A 25,305-nucleotide genomic window follows, 5' to 3' on the forward strand; every position below is an offset into this window, starting at 1 on the left:
ATTCAGAAACACTAACTTCTGAACAAGTCAGTCACTCAGCTCAAGCAGTGACTCCAGTCTCCTGCTCAGTGCAGGTCTGCCAGCGTAGGGTCCGCTACACCAAGCGGCACAAGGGACTGCAAACAGCTGCTCAGGACCTTCGCTCAGGCTCATTTCATTTTTATATTTAGAAGGAATTTCTCAAGGTCACTACTCCACTTTTTTTTCCCATATATAGCAAGCTGTTCATTGCATTGTCTTTCTTGTACTCCAGAGAAAGATCAAGTGAAACGTCAGGAATTGAAACTCTGCAACGTGGCTCTTAAAAACCACAGGTCAATTAGTGAATTGGATACCCATGGCCAGCAGCAGCTTCAGGCCTGAATTTTGTGGGAAAATCAAATAAAACAGAGAAGAAGGAAACCCCTATAAGCAAGAACATTAAAACGAAACAAGTGGAAATTAAATGCAAGTCATTGAAGGTGGGGAGGGAAAGTGTCCATCTATGTTTTCACTTTTCATTGCTGTACCGTGTTTGCCTACCAGCACTCCCTCTGCAGATACCAAGCTCTTCCGTGACAAACAAGTATTCGAACATGGTAAAAAAAATTCCCACTGAGCTAACCTTGGACAAAAATTATTATGGTATTCTACAGCCTAATCCCCTGAGAAGTTGTATTTAAAATAAAATCTCACATTTAACTTTCTTGCTCATTGTTACTTTGCATAGTGCAGCATGATTTTCCTATGTACTTTCTTACTTAAATCTCTTTCTGTGGTTTAACACAATAGTAAAGAGAGTGACACTACCTCATCCCAAGCTCCCAAGACGTTGGAACACATTTCACATACAGTAAGTACACGAGCTTTTTACAAGAAAAAACTTTGCTATAAGGTTTCCCATGATAAAACTATGGAGAAAAAACCAAACATACAGGCACTACAATTTAATCAGCACGGTGTTGATATGACTGGAAATAACTTACAAATTATTAAAAACACAACTTGTATTTACAAATATCTCGCATTGCAAAGCGCTGAGGTTGATACCTGAAAACAACATGTTTCTGAAATTATTGGTTACATATAGCCTGTGTGCTAAGATGTGCTGTTTATTTAATATTTGGCAGAAACCACCGTTGGAACAACTGAAATTTAACCCTCTGTCAACATGAAAGCTTTAATATCTCTTTAGCTGTACAGGCAGCTGTTCAGTTAAGCTTGAGGGGTGATCTTTAAATCTAGGGGTGGGAAAACTCTCTACTTACCTGCTGTACAAATTTCTGGTCAATGTATCGCTTTGCAATGCTAGGCTGAAAATCCGGGCTCTCCAAAAACCTCAGGAAAAATTCATACACCAACTACAAACATTGAAATGAAAATTTTGAAGTTAGTAAGTACACCGTAACAATGATCTCAGCCCCGCCACCACCATGAACCCAGTGGGACTATCCACATGCTTAAAAGGTACAAAAGGAAACCGAAGCCTAACACATCACTGCTTAATCACAGCCCCTACTGGAATTTACTGAAAGAATTACAGTAAGTATCAAGAACACTTTAATTCCCAGAAGAGTCAAAGCTTAATAAATAATCTACCAAAAATATCACTATTAGATAAAAAAACAAGCTGCAAGTATTACATGCATTCACATTTCCTACTAGGTTAAAAATTTATTATGTAGAAATAAGTTACCAACACTGAGGGTAAAATTACACACCCTAACATCACAGAATTCCTTAAAGAGATGAAGAAAAGTCTGCTAACTAAGTGTTCTTAAAATTTAGTTTCAGCTGCAAACTCCAAAAATGAAAAGCCAGATTAAAAAGCTGAACGTATAGAAACTTGAGAGATCGGCTTAACATTAGCTTTCTGTGTCCTAGATGCTCAAATTCAAACAAAAGGACCCTCTGCGGATTTATCTTCAGCATCCTTTATATTTTGTAGTATATTGTTTCTATTGAGTTCAAGTCTCCATTTGCTATGATCCCACAATGCCACATATGGAAAACCAGACAGAAGACAGAGTCAGCGATGGCCTGAGGTAGCAGAGAGAGGCATGAAGAAGCCAGAGCACAAGTCCCATGTCTTGGAGTTCATCAGAAGTCCAAGACAGAAAATACTGTGCTTCCACACCAAGGGCAGATTTATAAAATACACATAAGGCACCTCTTAACTAAGACAGAATCCAGAGGAAAGATGTCTTATGTTTAGATCCATTCAGGGCTGCTTATGTTCTCAATGCTTATTTCTTAACTCCGTGTTAGTTAAACAACTGATTACTAATAATACTAAGATGCAATTTAGATACATAAAGACATCACTGATTCAACTTCTAAATAAAACCTACACAGAGCTGTGGTCATACTCACAGGCACGTATTTCAACTGTTACCACTAAGAGCATTTATTAAACTCTGAGTAATTCATAATTACAGTTATGAAGTTCACTCGAGAGATGCTTGACAATAAGTACTTTTTATCTAGAACATTTGAGATGACAGTTACGCATAGCCTCAAGGAGGGTATGCTGCATCTGCAAAGCAGCAGCACAGAAACAGGTTTCCCTTAATTTCCTTCCCCTCTGACAGACTGTAACAAGACCTTTTCACATCAGCAGTTTAAATGTATACAAATTTCATGTAACACAACTGTATTAAAACCCAGGTTTCCCTGTACGGCCTTAATTTGTCTTCCTGTGCAGAAACACAATAGTACACAGTTGCACAAAGACAACACATGACAGAATTTTTAAAAGCTTGGTAACAGACAATCCAACATAGCTTTAAACATGACCATACTCCATCCTCTGTTTTAGAAAGAGATCAACCATGGCTCTTTAGTATCTTCATCAGTGACATAGACAGTGGGATTGAGCGCACTCTCAGCAAGTTTGCAGGCAACACCAAGCTGTGTGGTGCAGTTGACATGCCTGAGGAACGGGATGCCAACCAGAGGGACCTAGACAAGCTTGAGAACTGGGCACATGTGAACCTCACGTGGTTCTACAAGGCCAAGTGCAAGGCCCTGCACGTGGGCCGGGGCAAACCTTGGTATCAATACTGACTTTGGGATGAAGGGATTGAGAGCAGCCATAAGGAGAAGAATTTGGGGATGCTGGCTGATGAGAAGCTCAACACGAGCTGGCAACGTGCGCTTGCAGCCCAGAAGCTTAACTGTATCCTGGGCTGCACTAAAAGAAGTGGAGCCAGCAGATCAAGGGAGAGGATTCTGCCCCTCTGCTCTGCTCTGGTGAGACCTCACCTGGAGTACTGCATCCAGCTCTGGGGCCCTCAACACGGGAAAGACACAGACCTGTTGGAGCAGGTCCAGAGGAGGCCACAAAAATGATCAGAGGGCCGGAACACCTCTCCTCTGCAGACAGGCTGAGAGAGTTGGGGTTGTCCAGCCCAGAGAAAACTCTTGGGAGACCTTATAGCAGCCTTTCAGTACTTAGAGGAGGCTTATAAGGAACATGGGCTTTTTTCAGCAGGGCCTGTTGCGATAGGACAAGAGGTAATGATTTTAAACTAAAAGAGGGTAGGATTTAGACTAGATATAAGGAGGAAGTTTTTTCCAATGAGGGTGGTGAAACTCAGCAACAGGTTGCCCAGAGAGGTGGTAAATGGCCCACCCCAGGAGACATTCGAGTTTAGGATGGGGCTTTGAGCAACCTGATTGCATTGAAGATGTCCTTGCTCATTGCAGAGGTGTTGGATTAGGTGATCTTCCAACCCGAAACATTCTATGATTCTACTGATCTTTTTCAAGATAGAAACTAGATAAATTCATTCGTGGCTCATATGGAAATGGGAAATATATGGCTGGAGGGAGGGTATTAGCATAGTTTCATAGTGATTAATTTTGGAATTAAATGTCATTCAGTATTTCTTTAATAAATTCCTATATTAGATATTTCTGTCAGTGACCACAACAAAGAATACTCATGTGTGATAACTGTGTAGATGATGCAACTATATTGGAAGCTACCACCAGGGGGGAAAAAAAAAAAAGGTGTGTCAGAGTAAGAAAAGACAAGTTGATCCTGAAGGCCTGGAGTAATAGATACAGGATGAAACTCAAAGATTGCAAAGTCACAGTTAGAAATCCAAGAAAAAAAGAGAAAAAAAGCTCTGCTAAGCACTTGCAAGCCTTTAAGCTGAGAAAGAAGGGATCCTGGTTCTGAATCCTGGTTAACCATAGTACGATGAAGATCCATCTACACAATGAAGCTATAGAAGTGAAAAATAAAATCCTGGGATATTCCAGGAACATACTGACAGTACAGATAGAGATGTGCAGTCCAACACATGCTTGAGAAAATATATTCAAACCTGCAAGCATACAGAGAAGGACCCACTACATTTGTCATCAATAGAGAACCTTTTTTGAGCGAAGACTAAACAGGCATGTTTTGTTTCCCCTAAAGGACAAGGGAAGAAGGACAATTAAAGCTTCTTTCCATAAATAGATATAGGGACTGCAATAAACATCAAGCAGAAGAACTAAGTTAAAGCATAATGCTGTAACATCTTGGTACAAGCTGTCCAAGATGAAGTTTAGGATATTGATTAGAATGAAACCCAAGGTACATCTCATCTATAAAATAGAACAAGTCACTATTAATGCAAGATTCTCAATATATGACAGCAAATTAATCAGCTACATGTCTCATTTCTAACATAGGGAGAACATGTATTACTGCTTCATATAAACACATGCAATTCCAGAACCACAATTATTGCTATCAAAGTTTTCAGAGAAAACAAAATTTAGTGCTCAAAAATCCAGTTTCTGGGCTATATTGTAGGGAAGATTCGTGCACTGAAGGAGTATTTATGCAGTTCTGATGCTTACAGAATCATCCAGCTTCCTAATATTTAGTACCACTGCTCCTAGAAATGTACAACTGGCAAAAGGCATCAAATAACTTTGGAAATCGTTGGGAGATCCATGAAGCTTTACCCTAGACATTTCAGGAAGCAAGCTGCAGCGGCCATTTCTGGATAGTCAGCCTCTCCTTTCTCCTGCATGCTAGTGTTTGAAAACAAGAACTGCTGGAGTTTGTTATTTTGGTTCTCAAAATTGGTCTGCTTGGGTCAAAGAGCTATGAAATGTAACTACTATTACTTTGGTGACTCAGTCTTCTTTCCTGCAGAGACCACCAGACTTCAAGCTAACAATTCCACAGATTCTGCAATTTCCTAAGCTGCAAAACACACGATGACTTTAATGCCAACCTGTTTGACCTAGTTTGGATGCTACAAACCACCTTCAGTATGACTTTAAAGCAATGTCTTTCAAGTGACGCTCATTTTACTGAAGGTCTAGAGTCTTTTGTTGTGTGACTACACATACCAGTAACTTACTAAGCCATTATCTATCATGCTATTTCATACAGAAATGCAAACAGGTTCAATCAGAGAAGAGATTCAAACTTTTTCCTTTTCCCTGCCGGAAAACTGGTTACCTGACTGCCACATCAGGACAGAATTCTGAATTTGTTTGTAATTGAGCAATCACAAGTCACAGCAAAGCAAAACATACCCCCCTCCGTGCAGTTCTTTAGACTACACCAAAAGTAAAAGGGTTTTGATAGGGGGCGAGGGGAATGGGTGTGCACACCCACTTCCTCTATACACAAAATTTCATGCTTCCAGCAGCTTTGTGCTCCTGGAAGGCAATTAGTAAGTTGTCAAACTCAGTCTTCTACCATCCATTAGCAAATGAACTGTAAAAGAAAGGAAAGAAAAACACAAACTCTTTCCTTTGTACTGCAGGGAGCAATCTATTCCAAGGACAGGATGAACAACTGATGCAGGAAAGGGAAATCCACAATCAATGATCAGACAGCCTGGCCAAAAGTCATTTAGAAAAGGGCAAAGGAAAAAGCTTTTTCAATTTATCTTAGACAAACCTAAAGCACAAGCGAACTGGTCGTGGAAACCACAAGTCTTTTTAGAGAAAAAAAACCTCTATAGTTTACTGATAACCTGAAGTGAGCTGAGCAAACATTCAGAAATTGTACTCCTGAAAGACTGGGGCATTTTGAAGTCAGATGCCACTACTGACTATAAGAGATGTTTGCAAAGCCCTTGCACCCTCCCACCCCTCCAAAGCCAAGCCTCTCATCTAGTTCAGTTATAGCCATTTTCCCTATGAATTAGAATCAGCCATATGTGAGGCAATAATCACCACAGACTTTAGCCTGCAGAGTTATTTTTTGTGATAACTTGTTTAAGTCTCAAATACTACCTTGAACATCTGCTTTTTATACCCAATATTAGAAGTCCAGTTTTAAAATACATTTGTTGATATATTAAAAGTGTAATATTATAGGGACAGAGTAGAATTTTAACTCCTTTAAGAGAGGAGAAAGAATGGTATGCTGATGTGTGGTAGCAATTTATCTTCTGTCCACTACTAGTCGGGTAGAAGTTGCTACGTAACATTTATTTAACAGATACTAGTTATTTAAATTCAGCAATTGTGCTGGTTTTGGTTGGGACAGAGTCAATTTTCTTCACAGCATCTAGTAGGGAGCTATGTCTTGGATTTGTGCTGAAAGGCACAAAAATCAAGTACACATTCACAGTTCTTGCCTTACAAGAGGGATTGAAAATAAAGGAATCATATACCTGTATGTGGGGCCAGGAGGCTTCAAGAGTTGGTTCATCTTCTTCTGGATCAAAATCCGGGTTATCACTAGGTGGAAGTGTTCTGAAAATATTAGAACTAATCTGCAAGAGAAAATAAAAAATTTCATTGTATCACTTTTTATACTCCCACAGTACAAAGTCAGCGATGTACTGATTTTATCCTAAAATTACATTAAACAAAACCAGCTTAAAAAAAAATAAAAATCACTTTTATTCTCTATTTTGTGAAAACCGTTAAATCCAAACAGCCAAAAGTCTGAAACAAGCCAATGAAAATAATAAGAAAGTACCTTTTATCTCAACTGTTTTAAAAGTTTGTAGCTAGACATGGTCATATTTAAAAGTCTTCTCTCAAACCATGAAAGTTAAAATTTCAGTTTCCCCTTAAAAAGACCAATTTTAACTTTGTGACACTGAGAGCTGAGGTTTTATATAAGACATCAAATACAGTATGACTAACCAGTTATGACTTAGACAGAGCTCTCTTCACGTGTAAGACAGACAATCCCAAAAATATATCTAATTTCAGAGTTCTTCACTTAACTTCAAGATATTTTTCACTTTCATCTAAGAGCTGAAGTACTGCTTACAGTTTTCCCACCTTTCAATAATCTCACAGTGTTTCAAGGTTTTGGGAAATCAGAAATAAGTAACAATTGTGACTTTTTGATTTATTACAAAGTAACTTTGAAAAACAATAAGAAAAAGAGCTACCAAGTTACTTTAAGTATGATACAGTCTTATCACCCTGAATAAGGAAATTGATAGGAAGAGGCAACAGATCAACTTGTGGCTCTGCAACTGGTGTTATCGGCAGGGCTTTGGGTTTTTTGAGCATAGGTGACTATACGAGACACCTGGCCTGCTGGTGGCAGGCGGGATACAACTGTCCCAGAGGAGGAAAAGAATTTTGGGGCAGGAGTTAGCAGGGCTCATTGGCAGGTCTTTAAACTAGATATGAGGGGGGAAGGGGAGATAATCGGGCCTGTCAGGATTAAACCTAAGGGAAGCATGCCAGGGCTTGAAGAATGCTGCCCTAGTGAGGACTCTCACTCTGTCATTTCATTTGAGAAAAGGGATAGACATTTAGAAATGTCTGCTTGTGAATCCAGAAGGGGAAAAGGGTACTAGGCCAGGAGTTGACAAAGCTCACGGACGGAGCTTTAAACTAGAAGTTAAGGAGGAAGGGGATAAAACCAGGCCCCCTGCTAATGAGCCTGAGGGTAAAGGGCCGAGGATGGTGGTGAAATCAATAGCCCAGGTCAAGTGCATCTACGCTAATGCACGTAGCATGGGCAACAAACAGGAGGAGCTAGAAGCCATTGTGCAGCAGGACAACTACGATGTAGTCGCCATCATGGAAAAGTGGTGGGATGACAGTCGTGACTGGAATGCTGCGATGAGTGGCTATAAGCTCTTCAGGCAAGGAAGGAGAGGGAGGGGTATGGCTCTGTACATTAGGGAGTGTTTTGACTGTATAGAGACTGACTCCAGCGACGATGAAGTTGAGTGTTTATGGGCAAGGGTGAAAGGGAAGGCTAACAAGGGTGATTTTGTGCTGGGAGTCTGCTATAGACCGCCCAACCAGGATGAGCAGGTCGAGGAAGTATTCTATGAACGGCTGGCTGTAGTCTCGCAAACACCAGCCCTTGCTCTTGTTGGGGACTTCAACCTACAGCACAACAGAGCAGAGAGCAGGCAGGCTAGGAACAATCCTGGTCAACAGGAGAGGTACCAGACGACTGGAGGGTGGCCAATGTGACACCCATCTACAAGAAGGGTCAGAAGGAGGATCTGGGAAACTATGGGCTTGTCAGCCCGACCTCGGTACCGGGAAAGATCATGGAGAGGATCATCTTGGGAGAGCTCTCACGGCAAGTGCAGGGCAGGCAAGGGATCAGGGCCACCCAGCATGGGTTTATGAAAGGGAGGTCCTGCTTAACCAACTTGATCTCTTTCTATGACCATGTGACCCGCTTTCTCGATGAGGGGAAGGCTGTGGACGTTGTCTACCTGGAATTCGGTAAGGCCTTTGACACTGTCCCCCACGGTGTTCTCCTGGAGAAACTGGTGAATCATGGCATAGACAAGTGTAACCTTCACTGGATGAAAAACTGGTTGGATGGCCATGCCCAGCGAGTTGTGATTAATGGGGTGAAATCCGGGTGGCGACTGGTCACCAGTGGCGTCCCTCAGGGCTCAGTTTTGGGGTCAGTCATCTTTATTGATGATCTAGATAAGGGGATTGAGTGTACCCTCAGTAAGTTCGCAGATGACACCAAACTAGGTGGGAATGTTGATCTGCTTGAGGGTTGGAAGGTTCTACAGAGGGATCTGGACAGGTTGAATCAATGGGCCAAGGCCAATGGGAGGAGGTTTAATAAGGCCAAGCGCCAGGTCCTGCATTTTGGTCACAACAGCTTCAGGCAACGCTACAGTGGCTGGAAAGCTGCCCAGCAGAAAAAGACCTAGGAGTGTTGGTGGACAGCTGGCTTAACATGAGCCAGCAGTGTGCCCAGGTGGCCAAGAAGGCCAATGGCATCCTGGCCTGTATCAGGAATAGTGTGGCCAGCAGGAGTGGGGAAGTCATTGTGCCTCTATACTCAGCACTGGTGAGGCCTCACCTTGAGTACTGTGTTCACTTTTGGGCCCCTCACTACAGGAAGGACATGGAAGTGCTGGAGTGTGTCCAGAGAAGATCCACCAAGCTGGTGAGCGATCTAGAGAACAAGTCATATGAGGAGAGGCTGAGGGAACAGGGCATGTTAAGTTTGGAGATGAGGAGGCTGAGGGGAGACCTCATTGCCCTCTACAACTACCTCAAAGGAGGCTGTAGAGAGGTGGGTTTTGGCCTCTTCTCCCGAGTGAATAATGACAGTACCAGAGGAAATGGTCTAAAGTTGCAGCAGGGGAGGTTTAAATTAGATATTAGGAAGAATTACTTTACTGAGAGGGTGGTCAGGCACTGGAACAGCCTGCCCAGGGAGGTGGTGGAGTCACCATCCCTGGAGGTATTTAAGAAACGTGTAGACATGGCTTTTCAGGGCATGCTCTAGTGCCCAAGATTATTGATTTGTGGGTGGGTGTGATGTAGGTTTGTGGATGGGTGTTGTGTTTTTTGTTTTGTTGTTGGTGTGGCTTTTTTTGTTTGGTTTTTTTAAGGTTGGACTTGATGATCTCAGAGGTCCCTTCCAACCATGGTGATTCTGTGATCACATCAATTTCAGAAGGGTCAATTTTAAAAGGTTTCTTCAGGGATTTTTCAAGTATATAGAAGTCTGGATAGAAGACCAATCTTTCACATGTCAAAAGAAAAATAAATGTCAGATATAACATACTGGATTTTAAATCTCCAACATGAACAAAAGAGAACATCAAGTTAATTTTGCTTCTGCGCTTTCTACTGTTTTTTCAGGAACACATTTAACCCAACTTTTCCAATCACCTTTCAAACTCTTTAGTCTTTTCCATCAAACTTGTTCCAAATAGCTGCTAACCACGCAAGCCTACTAAGCACAAAAGAAAGAACATTTGACACTTTGCAGCAAATGCTGCTGCACAGCTTCCATGGAGTCTCCAAGGTGTTTGAAGAATCTTGCAAAAGGACTTTAAAAGATCCTGAAGTCATCCAGCTGGCTCTGCGTAGAAGAATCAGCTGCCTCATTAAACAAGATATAAAGCTGTTGCATAAACTGATTTTCCATTTCCTCCTATGCGCTTCATTCCATGACCTGCCACTGTCTCCTGGTGGTACATGGTAAAGCCTCAGGCACTGCTGCTCTAAAGTAGATGGGCAATGATGTTCTGTATAGATGGACACTACAGCAGTCTCCTATTTTACTGCACAACAGAAAAAAAATATCCCCAAACCAAAACAGTACAGTTGCCCTTTAAGGTTGTAAACACAAAGGAGCACAAGAGAAACTGGCTGGGGGAAGAGGAGGGGGAAACGGGACTCTCAGATAATGTGAATTTTAAACAAGCCCAAAAGCCAAGCCAATCTTGGTTCTGCTATTTAATATTGTCTACTCTTATTAGACATTCAATAAAAATTCCCAACATACAAATCAGATCCCTACAGAGACCTCCATACCTCTGCTTGCAAGTCTCCTAGTAACATCTCTTGAAAATGCATTTTCTTATGCACTGGCTAGATGCACCGGCTGAACTGAACCAGTCAGCCCTTTAGCACAGAACCTCAGAGTACAGAATGCAAAAGTTGAGACCAGAACAAAGGTACTAACTACTAAACACATTTCTATAGCAGAAACAAAGAGCAAGTCTCTTGGCCAGACCTTTAGAAAACTAATTTTATTATTTTCAGAGTGTTCAGTATTTCTACTAGCATTACTGGTCTCCTGAGATCATATGAAACTTAGAACAAACTGTGTACCCATTTTTATGTACTAGCCCATGTCCCTAAATAACTGGTTCATTTACTTTATGTTTTAAATACTTTTGCTTCCTGTCTCATTTGCTTCTTTCTAATGTACCACTAATAGTATCAATCAAAAACGTGGTTTGGGTTAAAACCCCCATTGTTTTTGATATGGGTGAATTCTTATCTATATCCTCTCATATTATTTAAAACATACCTTTTCCTTTGTGAGGTCTTATCCCAAAACTGTGATTTGAGAAATACAAATCATAACAGGCTTTTACAGCTGCATAGGTTTCCAGAGAAACCCAGCATTAGCTTTCTAAATTAAATCTCAAAGTTTTTGGAAGTGACATCTGAAAATGTGCCAATTAAGGTATGAAGATACAGCAATTATATTTTATTAAAACAAAAAAAAAATTATTTTTTTTTTAAAAAGTCCCTTATTGTCTGTATGCTTCCCAAGAAGCTAAGCATTTGGAAAGATATTAGATTCAATCCCCATTTCCAAGCATGCAGATAGGGATACCTGCTGGTTTTTGAAATTCTGTGTTTTAGAACTTCTGTGCAAACTCTAGGACAGTCTCATTTACACTGGATTTTTACATGCTGGTGGGGAATGCGGGGAGGTTGGCAGGAAAATGAAGCAGCAACGTGTTCTGGAGACACATTTCTGCTATGCTCCGAAACCTGATAAAGGATAGAGGTTTCTAACTTCCCAGGAAGTTTAAAACTTAAAATATTCACAATGCCAAACCCTAATTTGCTGTTAGCTTCAGAGTACTTTCAATTGTGAACTTCCGGACACGGAAGACAATCATTTTAGATGACCTAGAAAGGAGGTGCACAGACCATTGTGCTACCCCTTCAAAACTATTTGTAAGCAACACCCTTCCTCAGTTCTTAATTAAAAGGCTTTGGCAAAGGAAAATCAGATTGCCTGGGACAACAAAAAAAAACCATATGTCCTGCACATCTGCCTAAACAAGAAGATTTATATTTTTTATGATCTTGTTCCATCCTTAATGGCTTGAAAAGACTTTGGTACCATTTCAACTACTGCTCCCTACCTCAGGACCCAAGCAGAGCAGGGACAACTACACAAGCCATTATTATGTGGTATTGCCCCAGCAGCTAGGAGGTAACAGAGACCTTGTGAAGGGACAGAATGCTAGAAGGCTTCCTCACCTGTACAACCCTTGCCTATGCACTGGTCAGGAAAAACATTTTTTTTTTTCCCCTGTTGATATCATGTTTTTATCCCTGTTGATAGGGATTGTTGACTTTGCTTCCCCAAGACTCTGGCAACTCCAAGGAAACTGGGCTGATTCCTCTGCAAGCTGGAGGAAAGGGATCCCAGGCCCAGTGAAAGACAAAGGGCTGTGGAAAGAAATTAGCTCTGCTTCTGCCACTAATGCCACTCGGGCCTTTTTCAGGGAATTTGTGTAGTCTGTAAATCCTTCACTACCAGTCAGATGACAGCTGAGTTTCATTAAGGTCGATTTCTACTTTTATGTCCCCAAAACACTGCCCCGCAAACTCTGCAAAACACTCAAATGCTTTTTCTTATAATGTAGTAACATTGAACAGTCTAAAAAAAAGATCTTTTAAATCTCATAGAAGTTTTGCTACAAAGAAAGGCCTCAAGCCTGACACACGTGCTGTTTGGAGGGAGAGACCCATCCAGAGTTCTTTCTGAAAGCTGGTACTTAGTCCTAATTCACAGTGAAGACCTTTTCTGCTGCCAGTTGCCAGGGAGACTAGAAATACTATTCAGGCTTGGAGGGATCTTTTGTCTCAAGCTCTGAAAAAGCTCTCACTGAGCATTTGAGGCCTTCTTCATTTTCTGTCATTTTAGGGGAGAAAATGAGATGGAAATTTGTTATGGAAGGAAAAACAAGCATCCACAGAGCCCAATCATTTGCACAACAATAATAACCTCAAAAGAACAGCTCAACAACACCTTATCTCCAAAAAAAGAAAACAACTCCATTATAAAAGAAAATCTCCCTTCAACAAGTATGATAGGCTAGTTAGTATACTCTTTTATTTCTTCTAACAAGAGGCTACAGAGGGCACACAAAGTAAGAAAATACTGCAAGGATTCAGGCTTGCTGCCACCAGCAGCGAAAAAAAAAAAAAAAAAAACAAAGAAGAGCTGGACATACTCTGTTAATGAAAGGATTCAGGCTTGCTGCCCCCAGAAACAAAAAAAAAAAAAAAAAAACAGCCAAAGAAGAGCTGGACATACTCTGTCCTTTATTTTCTCATGTAAAAAACATTTAGGGCAGAAACACAGGTTCTTTAAAAAACAAAACCATATTAAAAATCTGCAAAAAACAGTGTCCTAGATCTTTTGTAAAACTTAATAAGCATCTGGCGAAACAGCCAAAATTATTAAGAGGGTTTCAATAATCCTAGCCCTCCAGTATAATGCCAAAACTTCTACACTTCTTTATATTAAACATCTGATGTTCCATATCAGCTGCTCATAAAAAAAAAAAAAAAAAAAGAAAAAACCCCAAACCAAAAACTAAACCCACCAAACAACAGAACAATCAAAACAAGCCCTAAATTAATAATAACATGCACTGTATAGAAGACTACAGAAGTTGCAGGACATACGTTTGAACTGGTCTCCTTATGTTTCCAACAGCTAAGGTCAGCATTGTGCCTATTTAAACTTAACCAAAGGTTAGAGAACCATTAGCCTAAATGCACAGGAACTAAACATGTTCATTTTACATTTCAAATTTCTAGAAAAAACAATTTTAAAATATTTAAAATTATTGTCAAATGTCTTTCTGTGGCATTCCCTGTACATGGAGTATAACACTTACACAGCATTTGAAAATGCATATAAAAACCTGGGAAAGTCATCAGATAACGACCACAAATATTTTGCTGCTTATTCAACAAGTCTTTTGTAGAAATTGCACGGTACAAGTCATCCTGTGGTTGACAACTCAAGCAAACCACTTAGACTACTCTAGCACAGCTCTCCAAAGCCAGAACAGTAACAGTCAGAAAAAGTATTTACAAAGTATGGTTGCTTTCTTACACTGATAAACCTCTCTGTTGACACTAGCACCCACAAGAATCTTTACCAGAAAACTTTAGCCTGTCACTCTACTGCCATTCTTAAATAAACAAAGACAGGCAGCACCAAAATATTTCCATTTTCTGAATAAGAACAACTTCAAAGCTTACCCAGACTGCAAGCATCTGCAATATGCCAGTTCTTTCATTTTAATTAACCTGAACGCATCATATTGCAGCTAATAATTAAAACTTACAAGTTGTTTGTTTTCACAAGCCTTTCTAAACAATCTTGTAAGCCAAGTTACCATTAACAAATTTTATTTTATAAGCAGGATAACCAACGGCAATTCTGAGTTAGATGCCACCACAGTCGTAAACGGATTAATTTAAGATATTTTATTAAAATTCAAAATGTAACAAGAGCATTCTACTTACCATTTTCACTATGTCAGCATAAGCTGATTCAACAATCACTCCACGATTTGTTGAAACATATTCAACCAGTTCATTCAGTGTTGCTCTCTTGATTTCTTTGCTTTTCAGGTCTGAAACAGAGTCCATGAAGTCAAAGAGTACACAACACTGCTGCAACTTCTGACAAAAAAGATCTTGCTGTTCATGTAAGGTGGCATCTGTAAAAGAAAAAAAAAAACAAACAACAAACACCACAACACTTAAGTCTGTAGAAGCAAACTCAGGATTTCTAAGTCTATTTTTTGACTAAAATTTGCATAGCTATCATCTTTTTTTTTATTATGGGAAAAAGTATGCTCTGTAGTCAGCTAATTAATAAGCAATATTGTCAAAATACCTGTTTAAGCATGTTAGAATGAAAGACCCACCACTCTAAACTTGTGCTTCACACAAGAAATAGTGGATAAACATTTGGCAGTAAATGTATCCAGGGAAAAAAGAATTCCTGAATTAACTTTATTTGAAATATATAGACATTAATAAGTCCTTACTCTCCCTCACCAAAAGTCATATAGAGAAGCAGTGCACCATACTAACCTCTCATTCATCCGATTTGTCTCATTCTGTTCCCTAATCCTTTATTATGTAACCTGCTTAAAAGCTGTAAAATCTGCTTTGAAGGAACCTTGTCTTTTTACCCCAATGCAAAATACTTCACATACTTTCAACATCATGTGATGAATGTTTCTCTTAAGAATCAGCTCCAATATTTCAAAAGGATTAATGCCGAATTTACATGCTTTGGTCTAAGTAATTTATTACAAATCTTAGTCATGTAAGGTTTTCCAGCTTTTTTGGCCTATTAAGACAAGGTGTTTGGCTACGACTTGGCATTTTCGAGTGCACTATAAGCTGGTAAGCAAAATTCCTCCATTAGTATTTCACTTTAGCTTTAAAAAAGATGGATTATTATATACAGTACACCTCAAAAATTTAATACAGCCTTAAAATATTGTGACTGTTCAAAAGTTGCACCATCACAACAAAAGCAGCCATGGTTTTAACTGAGAAATTGGTTTAATACCCCTTTTGTTCTTGTTTTTAAATGTTTGTTTGGCTTCTAAGCCATTCCACCAACACAGCTTCACCTTACCTATCAGTCAGTTGGGATTTCACTTGTACTGGTGAAAATTTTTTATTTCCTATTTTAACTGCAAATATGGACTCCTCTCCCCCTGAAGAATTTAAGGCTTGTCTATAGCCAGACTACTAATCAATACCTTAGCTTCATTCCTTCACTGCAGAATTGATATTACCACTGCTGTTTCATCAAAGGAAATTATCAAGACAAGAAAAAGACAACTCCCTTGTAATATGAGTATTGAAAATTTTAAGTCTCACTTTAAAATTTGAACAAATCACAAAAAGATCACATGCTTCTCCTTATTGTTTTAGGATTGTTCTAATTAAACAAACTTCATTTTAAGTTTTCAAATTTAACAACTCAAATAGTCTTTTGATACTGCCAGTTCCTCAAGTTTCCTACCAAAACACCTTCCATTTAGTGGCTGGAACAACAACAGTCAACAGCGGTTTTAATATTCAGTAATTATCTGATAGAATTCTTTCGTTTCCATAAGCAAAAAGTAATTGCTAAAATGGACTGAAACGCCTCCACTGTAATCCCAACCGCTCGCTCTGCCCTGAAAGTTCAAACACCAGAATATCATATTGTATTCCCTTTCCCCATCTGACAGTTATGATCCTATTAACTGAGCATAACAACTTCAGTGCGCTTTTGAAAAAGCTAGCAATTACTACTCCCTCATAAAGAGGAATTGATACTTTTGAATGTTAATTCTGCAATTTTAAACATTTTTCTTTTTGAATAAGAATCTTGCAAGATGCTTATTTCGCTCAGAGAACTACAAAGACATGAATTGTTACACCCTGCAAAATAATGAACATCAGCTGTAAAAACATTTGTAAGTTACATAACATTTCAGCTCGGATCTTCTAATATTCTGCAGCGGATTGCATGAGTAAGTACCGTACCATAGCAACAAGGCAATAACACTGACATGCTGAGGATAAAATCCAAAAAGCCTAATTTAAGGAACTGACACAGGGGGAACAGCTTTTTGGTTGTGTGGTTGTTGTTTTTTTTGACACTAGCCCCAAGCTGATAGTCAGACTCAAACAGGAGTCAAACCTACTTTTATTTTTTCTCTCTAAAAACTTAACTATACTCCAAGTTACAAAAGCCCAGCAGTGAGGTGCAGATATCTTCAAGGTCCCTTCCAACCTAGACAATTTTATGATTCTATAATACAGCGTACTTGTTTCATGTTCAACAAAATGAAGCATTAACCAAAATTTACCTAAAAGTTTAAAAAACAGTAGATAACATCAGAATACTCCTCATAGTGGTTAAAACACACTGTTAAAAGCAAGTAACAGAAATTCAGACTAAATAATCAAATCACTTACTACCTTCCCTAGAATATCAAAGAAATCCCTGCATTAGCCACTTTTAGTTAGACATTAGAGTAACAAAGATAGTATCTCTCCTCTATGCACCACCAGTCCATTTCATTAGCAATCTGATCTCAATTAGATGTGTTTTCTCGAATGAAAAACCTACCCATTAATCTGTTTTGTTACTCTTATTTAAAGCAAAACCAAAGGAAGTATTTTCTTTTATGCATACATCCCTTTTCCATACTTATAAGGGGAATTATAAAATAAAGACATCAGCAAGAGATGAAAATTATGTGCAACCATGGTAATAAATAAGGCAACAAGAAAGCCAGTTCTGTTGTATCAGCACTACCTGTCTTCAAGCACTCAATCCCAGCTTGACATACAGCACATTTATCCCAGGAATGTCATGAGAGGTACCATGGGAACCAACCAAGTGATTTGGGAAAACCCGTTTGTCGGATAGCTTTCTAAACTTTTTAAGGCCTTGTCTTTAACTATCCCAAGCACAATGGAAGCCAGACAACTCTACACCACAATAAAATATTATTGCAATAGTTTGTTCCAGTTCTATGACTAAAATAAATTGTGCCACCATAGTTGCACCAATACCAAAGCTTTTAGCTTTAGTAGTTTAACAACCTGTGGCAAGATTCTTAAATTAATTAGATTTCAATTTAACATCTACCAAGATTTGCACCATACATCTGATGTTCAAAATAATTGCTTTTCTTCAAATACACCAAGTACCATAAGAATCACAGAAGACAATGCAGGTCCAAAGCAGACAGAGGATGCTTCAATAAAAGAACCCTGTTGACATGCTGTACTGGGGGGGATGAGGGGAGTGTAGGGAGAGGGAAGAAGCTTAATTCTATTACCAGCCTGTCCCTGAAATGCTGCACATGGTTGGAAAAGAAACTTTAGAAAAATACAGGATGGAAGGACACAAAACATGAGGGAGCCTAAAGCAGGGGGGAAACAAAACAAACAGGAGCAAAGGCATTTAATCCTATATGAAAGAGTGTCAAGATACATACATTAAACCTCACCTCAGAAAAATGGCCTACACACCATCTGACTGAGGTCATCAAAATGCAATTGCCTCAACTTTATTTTCTAGAGGCTGCTCAACAGAAACATGATTTAGGAAATTCTTTAAATCCACTGCTAACCTTCTTTGAAAGGCTGGTTGTCAGCTGATCTGAGATCCCTGGGAAGGTAGTAATGAGATTTTAGGCAGCCACAGAAAGCCAATTCTTAATCAGGTATGGTGGCAGGAAATCCTAAACACAAAAATTTCCATCAAATACCATAAAAATTATTGTAAGTTATGACCCAGCATGACTTTTCCTAAGGATATTCATTGCCTCTGGTTATTTCCACAATAGATGGTAAAAAGTTTGTAACTGATGAAAACAGTTCATTTGACCTTTGCAATTTGTAATACTGAAATTCTCAACAGACCATTCTACTATTTACAAAAAACCTAATCACTACAGACAGTAGCAACAATATCAGAGGATAAAACATTACAAATAAGTTGACTTGGAAGTTCTTCTCAAACAGTAGTTATTAAACATTAAAACTGCATGATTGTACAGATTTTTCTCTAAAGCATACGCTTTCAAATTTATGAGGTCATCAATCCAAGTCTAAGCATGGAATACTGAGTTAAAAGATTTTTTTTTTCAGGGAGGTCCCAAACAAAATACAGATAGCTCTGTGATTTTGAACTCTTTCCCTACCTTGCTAGTCTATAACTAGAGAGACAAACACCACCATATCACTACTCGGGACTAAAATGCCATCTTCCCACCATATATTTACCTCATACGTTTACAGACACTTCTCCTGCAAGGAAATGATAGATAATTCTCCTTTCTCAACAGAATTGTTTACCCAGGACCTTCTGTACAAAGCCAGAGAACCTAACATAAGCCTTGCTTCAGCAGCAGGAACTGGAACCGAAGTCCACAAAAACTCCTCTCCCTCAACTGTACAAATTGGAAGTTCAACAAACTTACTTTCCCTGCTAATACAGAATAAACCCTCTCAAATATTTGCAATAAATTTTCAATTCTGTTTTTAAAAATATCTCTAAATATTTCTGCTTTTTGCTGAAAAAAGCTACCCCAAGAATATGCAGAAACCAGAGAAACAACCATGAAGTTTTACTCTGGCAGCCTCTTAAAGCAGTTCACACACAGCCCTTTCAAACACTTAGAGGACAATGATATTATGGGCTAAAATACTGCATCCTTCAGCGTAAATCAGACCTGGTGGTCAATCCTACACTTCTACATAGCTCCCTGACACACTGAAATACAGACAAGGCTAGATACACGACAAGGATTGTGCCATGGTTATGTCATATTCCACAGTGTGAAGTTCAGCATTTAGTCTCTGTGGTCTGGTTCCATCCACTGTGCCATGTGCCATGTCAACGGTGGAGGGATCTGCTCGAGCAGAAGGAAGCCTTAATGCTGACACGAAGAGAGGAGCAGGTGTACTATGAGACATCAAGTGTTTGGTTTTGTTTGGGTTTTTTATTCATAGTTAATTTACTGATGTGAAGAAACACCGCTGTACAACCTGTTCTTTTCAGAGATACCGTTAAGTCTACAAAGGGGTTGGTCTGGTAAAGTCTGCCCTACCCTACCTAAATCAAGCACAGGAAGTCTCATTTAACCTAAATTTAAGATTTATTTTTGTCCTGGGGAGTTCTTATGTGCCTTATTGTTGCAAATCTCTTGTAGCATTTGGGTGTCAATGTTTATGTTATAGGCATGGTAAAGCATTGTTAAAAAATGGAGTTTTGATGCAATTGATTTTACAACAGGGGACAGACAGAAAATGTTTCTGGGTTCTCAGAAGTCTACACCTGCAGCGTGGCAGGCAGCAAAATAGATAGCTGACAACGAAAAGGAGAGGTCTCTCTCGCCGTTATCCCCTTGCCATTTATTTCTCCTTTCTCCTCCTCTGCTCCCAGTCACATCCATCCCTCAACACTGGCTCTGGAACTCATCAGACTTTTCTGCAAGCTGCTTTAACTCAATAACATGGCCATATTAGTGAGGTTAAACAGCTTCTGGAGGGGCCTGATGTGTATCAACTCCGGCACAAGATTAGTGATGGGAGCAGAAACTCCTCTTTCAGCTGTACTGAGCTGTTAAGTTAGTTCACTGTCTCGTTTGAAACATATCACCAGCTACAGAGGTATGAGATAACTGACAAATCCTACCTACACATTCAGTTACCTGCTTTTTTGAGTAACATTTTTTGAGTTTTTGTTTAGGGATTTTTTTTGTTGTTGTTGTTGGGTTTTTTTGTTAGTGGTTTGTTTGTTTGGGGCTTTTAAATCGCCTTATGCTCCTTTTTTAAGAAAAACATAGCCCCTTTAGAAAAATCTCACAGTATACTTGGCTATACTGGTAGTCTGTAACATTCTCCAATAACTCCATACAGCTGTAAGAGAAGTTCCCACAATTCCAGCTTTTGGTAGCTCAACAGCCAAACTGAAACTGGTGGGGTACTGAGATGAGCACTCATGCAGCACCTTAGGTAGCCAAGGAATCTTGTCATCAATATTTTCAGGTTTTCCACACAGAAAAAAACCTGCCACCTTAAGGAGTAAGCACCATTTCTTAGTAAAATAGCGTTGTAAGTTTTTTGCCCCATCCCTTCCATTCAGAGTTCAACAGAACACATTTTCAAATTACCTGTCACCCCAAAGTCTACAGCTGTTGCTGGAACTCTCTGAGGGGCTGAATAAGTTCCTCTTGGTGTTTTCAGTAAACTCAGCTCTGACATTCCAGGTCAGATAAGGGAGTCAGATCAAACAACATTATGTATCTTAAAAGTCAGCCAGCTCCCAAAACAGTAGTAGGTTTGTTCATTAGAGAAGAAGCTTTGGAAGACAACAAAGTAGAACAGTATTCTCATAAATGATGCTACAATAAAATTCATACTGCATATAGGAGATAACTGAAACAAAGACTTGGCAGAGAGGGCACATTGGTCAATCCTGTCTAGGACCCATGTGCTCATACTAACCACTTAACCTCTTCATTTCAGAAATCAAACGGACTGCAAAACAGCAATCAAGAAAACAAGCTGAGCTTCTGCTGTGCTTCCATTTACAGGTAAACTATTCTGCAGACAGTCATCAGGCAGGACTTGCACTACGAGATTTATATGAACAATACTTCAAAATATACTGTGACACCTTACTTGCTAAACTGTCCCTATAGCGCATTTCACCAACCAGTTGTGCAAAGTCAAATTAAAACTGCCAAAACCAACCAACGTGCTAAAAATCACACCACTATCCAAGTAAATCTCCAGATTTTTTTTTTAATAGCTAGGAAATCACAAGTTTTGCTCATTAGAATATTCTGGATTTAAAAGCAGTTCTGTGATACATGCCAGGGAAGAAAGGAAAGAAAAAGAAAGAAAGAAAAAAAACCAACCACAGCAGAAAGAAGTAAAACTGGATGAGGGTAACAATCAACAATGACTTATTTATGCACAGCACTGTGGCTTATGAAGTTAGTTACAAAGACTAGCCTATAGATAATTTCAAAGTCATTTACTGAAAATACTCCTGGAAAGCTATCGTCCATCCAACAGCACATACTGTTTGTTCAGATAGTCTCATCTGCCACTCCACATGGCCAGCAGTTGACCTTAACAAATCAGTCCAGAAAATCTGAAAAGCCTATGCTGATCTAACAACATCTGTCACAAATTCTGTGACATGACTCCTTGCAGTGATGGTAAACTGCAAGTATCTTAGCTAGATTGTTCCTACCATCTTCCGAGCTTTCTTATAATCTTGTACAGTTAAGAGTCTCCAGCTAATACCACATTAAATCCCTTTATTTTAATGAATATTTGAATCATCCAAGATGCTTTAGTAAGAAAGTACCCCACTGAAGTGCTTTCATCCTAATAGCCCTATTTCCTTGCGTCTAATTACATAAGACAACATGCAACCAGATTCAAAAATTAATATAAATTATTCTCTTGATCTTCAAAGAGTTAAATAGGAAGACCCTAGTAACCTGGTCTGCCACAATTTACTTCATTTCTACCACACTTTCTCAAAAAGCACCACTGATTCCTTAAACAACCGACCAACCCACCAAACATGCCAACCACCGCAACAGGAACATAAAACACCCTGAAAAAAATTTAACAAAATGTACAATTTGAACTAACAAAGGCTTCCTGAAGAGCACACCATCAGTTCAGAATCTAACTGAAATTCAGCTACATGCAACAACCACCACAAAAAAACACCCCACAAAAACAAAAAACCAAACAACCAAATCAACACATAAAAAACAAGGGGGAAAAAAATATATTGTCCAATGACCTGACACAGTTGAATCAATGCTGCTTTTGAACCTACTGAGAACTTCAGCAATTTGCCTATGGTTAACAGCATGCAAGTTTTATAATAAGCATAGTATCACTCTGAACAAAAGGCAAAGAAGTTTCACTTATACAGCTGAAGTGTATGCTTTCAAAAAACAATTAAGCTATTCCTCTTGTATTTGAAACAAGCTTTCTCCCACCAGCAAGCCAACTATTATGTTCCCCAGTGCATTCATTTATGGTTTTGGCATTGGCTGCTACTGTATTTGCTATCTTCATTTAAAAACCATCAAGCAGTTTTAATGACTGATCATATGCCAGCATGGGCCTATCTTTAATATAACAAGAAGCTCTGAGAGTTTAGCATTCTCTCCTATGTGCAATACATCAGCTCAAATAATGGTTTGACCTGCTTGATGAAAGTGCAATAGCTCCAGATCTTCAAATAATTTAAAATAGGAACCCTGCCTCTTTAAGGAATACAGTGCTAAATCCTATCACAGAATTAACATGCACAACCAGGTCATTAAACTGGGAAAGAGGGGAATAACTGACTTCTAGAATGGGAAATTGTTTCTTGGAGCTTAGAATGTGGAATAGATGGCAACCTTTAACTTAGAACTGCAGAAGTTGACACAAAGGCCTGAGAATTAAAACTGTTTTCCCCAAACAGAGAATAACAACTCCTGAATAGCCTTTGTTACATTGAAAGGCAACAAAGGTTTTTGTTATGGTAAAACATACATGCTTTCAAGAAGTCCTCCTAACAGGAGGGCAAATCAAGGTCAAGGTAAAGCCCTGAGTTTGTACACAGCTCCTCTCTTTAAAGTCTAACTCGGGTTACACCATGTTAGCCACCAGCGGAAAGCGCCCACGGAGAGGCTGGCGCACAACAACTTGTTACTCCTGGTAACTCACCCATGTGCCAGGAAAACTAACCACCAGGAAGACCCAAGAGACTCTACAGAAAGGCACAGACACTGCAGACCACGTTTCTGAGACTGTCGAATCAAAAAGATCAGAAAGGACAATCAGTAGGATGGTGCTTGTTCCTGACACAGGAACTGTTAATTATACTCTTCCTCAAACTCCAGGATTTGCTCTTAAAGAAATACTATGTATTGCAATGTAAGTGTTCAATACAATTTTGGATTTTCACGTGTAATTTTGAAGATGTAAATCAACCCCTCAGGTTGTGACAAGGTAGACTGGAGGAACTGTTCCACATCTACCCTGCTAGAAATTAAAAGAAGAATAATGTGAGCAGCTCTGCTCCCTCTTTACCCCCCAGCAGCTGGAGTGCTCTGTACGTACGTTACCAGGATATAAAGACAGCTGAAAAGCAGGTGACAAAGTTGTGTGCCACGGGCTCAGTAAACACTTAAGCTCAATACCCATTATACAGTACTGTATTACAAACACTCTCTATTCATAGGAACATGAACACTTTGCTTGACGAGAAGACCAAACCAATTTGATTTGCACCTTTTAAGCTTGAAAGGACAGAAACTGTATTTATCATTTGAATAAGCTCCCTTTTTATTAAGTCAACTGCAAAACTCCTATCTGCCTGAAATTATGCTATGTTATAATTAGAGAGCATTGATAATGAAAGATGCCATAAATGGATCTGGTGTGGGATATTCTTTTTTTAAACCCATTAACTTGTACTCTTCCCCAATCATTTCCTTATCTTACCTAAGAATAAAATTCATTTGAATAAGATGCCGACTTGCTCCAGTTTGGCATCACACCAGAAAACGCATGTCAACATTACAAATCAAGTTTGTTTGTATTTTCCCAGAAACTGAAGAAACACCATGCCATTTTCACAGGGCAAAATTAGCACTGAGTGCAATATAAAAATACCTTTTATTTGAAACCAAGGGGTAGCTGCTAAACATTACTTCACAAAGTACAGAAACTCATTTTGCTGTTAATTTAACACATAGCTATTTTAAATGTGTGAAAAGGATGTATAGGGGAGTAATTTAATAGGAAATCTGTGCCAGTGGAAACATGCAATCTTGCTTTTCAAAAGCTAAGGAAGAACCTTCTCTTCCCTTCAATGCCTGTGTAAATCTGGGTTGAAGCCACAGGTATTGGATTAATTCCTTGGATAAATATACACTTTACAAATTGGATAAACCAGTGTTTTTTAATGTTCAAATTTCAGACAAATAAGACAATGAGATACCTCACAATGATAAGGGTTTCGGTAGGAAGAGCTAAGATTAAATTAGACTGGAAAGAGAGGCAAAATCCTGGTTCTGCTGCACTCAATGACCCTACTCTCCCTGACCTCAATGGGAGTAGATCATTCTGAGCAGATGAATATTCAAGCATTTGAGGGATCTCTTTACCCGCTTCACTTAAATTAAGCATTTAGCCTCATAAATAAAAGGTTGAGCTACTTTTTTAAAAAATAATTTTAATCATACTCAAACAGTTACATTCTTTCTATCAGTAGCCATAAAAACCAAGTGTTCAGTAATGAGGAATCCTACACTTAAGTATATTTCCATTTGACAAAAATCTCTTGGCTATTATTAAACTCAATGTACACCATTTTGATGTTCTGAGTTTATTTTGTTCCTGCTTCCTACTTTTAAGAGAAAATACATAGAAATATTAACCTTGGGTTAATACCTTGTCCTTCCTGACTGTACTGTGGGACCCAGCCTATGCCTCTCTAGGGGGTTCGGACACTTGCATCTTAATTTTTCATCTCAAAATAATGGTTTTTTTCCTACAGAATCCAACAATGCTGAAATGCACAAATTTATTTCACATATATAATTCAAAAGCTAAGTTCAAGTCTCATCATTTGTTGCTGTTACATACATGAGGAACCAAAATTTATGCTGCTTAACAGGACTTCTGTCTTACATGTGTGACGTATTTTCAGTAAGCATAGAATTTTTAATTAAAAACATCATACACTTTTCAAAAGCTTTACCCAATTACACT

At 39.0% G+C, this 25,305-nt stretch overlaps 1 protein-coding gene across 1 annotated transcript in view; it reads right to left on the reverse strand.

Moving 5' to 3' along the window:
- Nucleotides 1–25,305, reverse strand: part of PPP2R5A (protein phosphatase 2 regulatory subunit B', alpha) — a 48,539-nt gene that overhangs the window by 14,596 nt on the left and 8,638 nt on the right. Inside the window, exons 2-4 of the mRNA XM_014950632.1 lie at nt 14,494–14,690; nt 6,618–6,719; nt 1,248–1,340 (exon numbers count right to left, since the gene is read on the reverse strand). Coding sequence (XP_014806118.1) covers nt 1,248–1,340; nt 6,618–6,719; nt 14,494–14,690 — 392 coding nt within the window. The remainder of the gene's footprint in view (nt 1–1,247; nt 1,341–6,617; nt 6,720–14,493; nt 14,691–25,305) is intronic.

The sequence above is a fragment of the Calidris pugnax genome, unplaced genomic scaffold, assembly GCF_001431845.1.
Source record: "Calidris pugnax isolate Ruff unplaced genomic scaffold, ASM143184v1 scaffold24, whole genome shotgun sequence".
In the NCBI taxonomy this organism is placed as follows: Eukaryota; Metazoa; Chordata; class Aves; order Charadriiformes; family Scolopacidae; genus Calidris; species Calidris pugnax.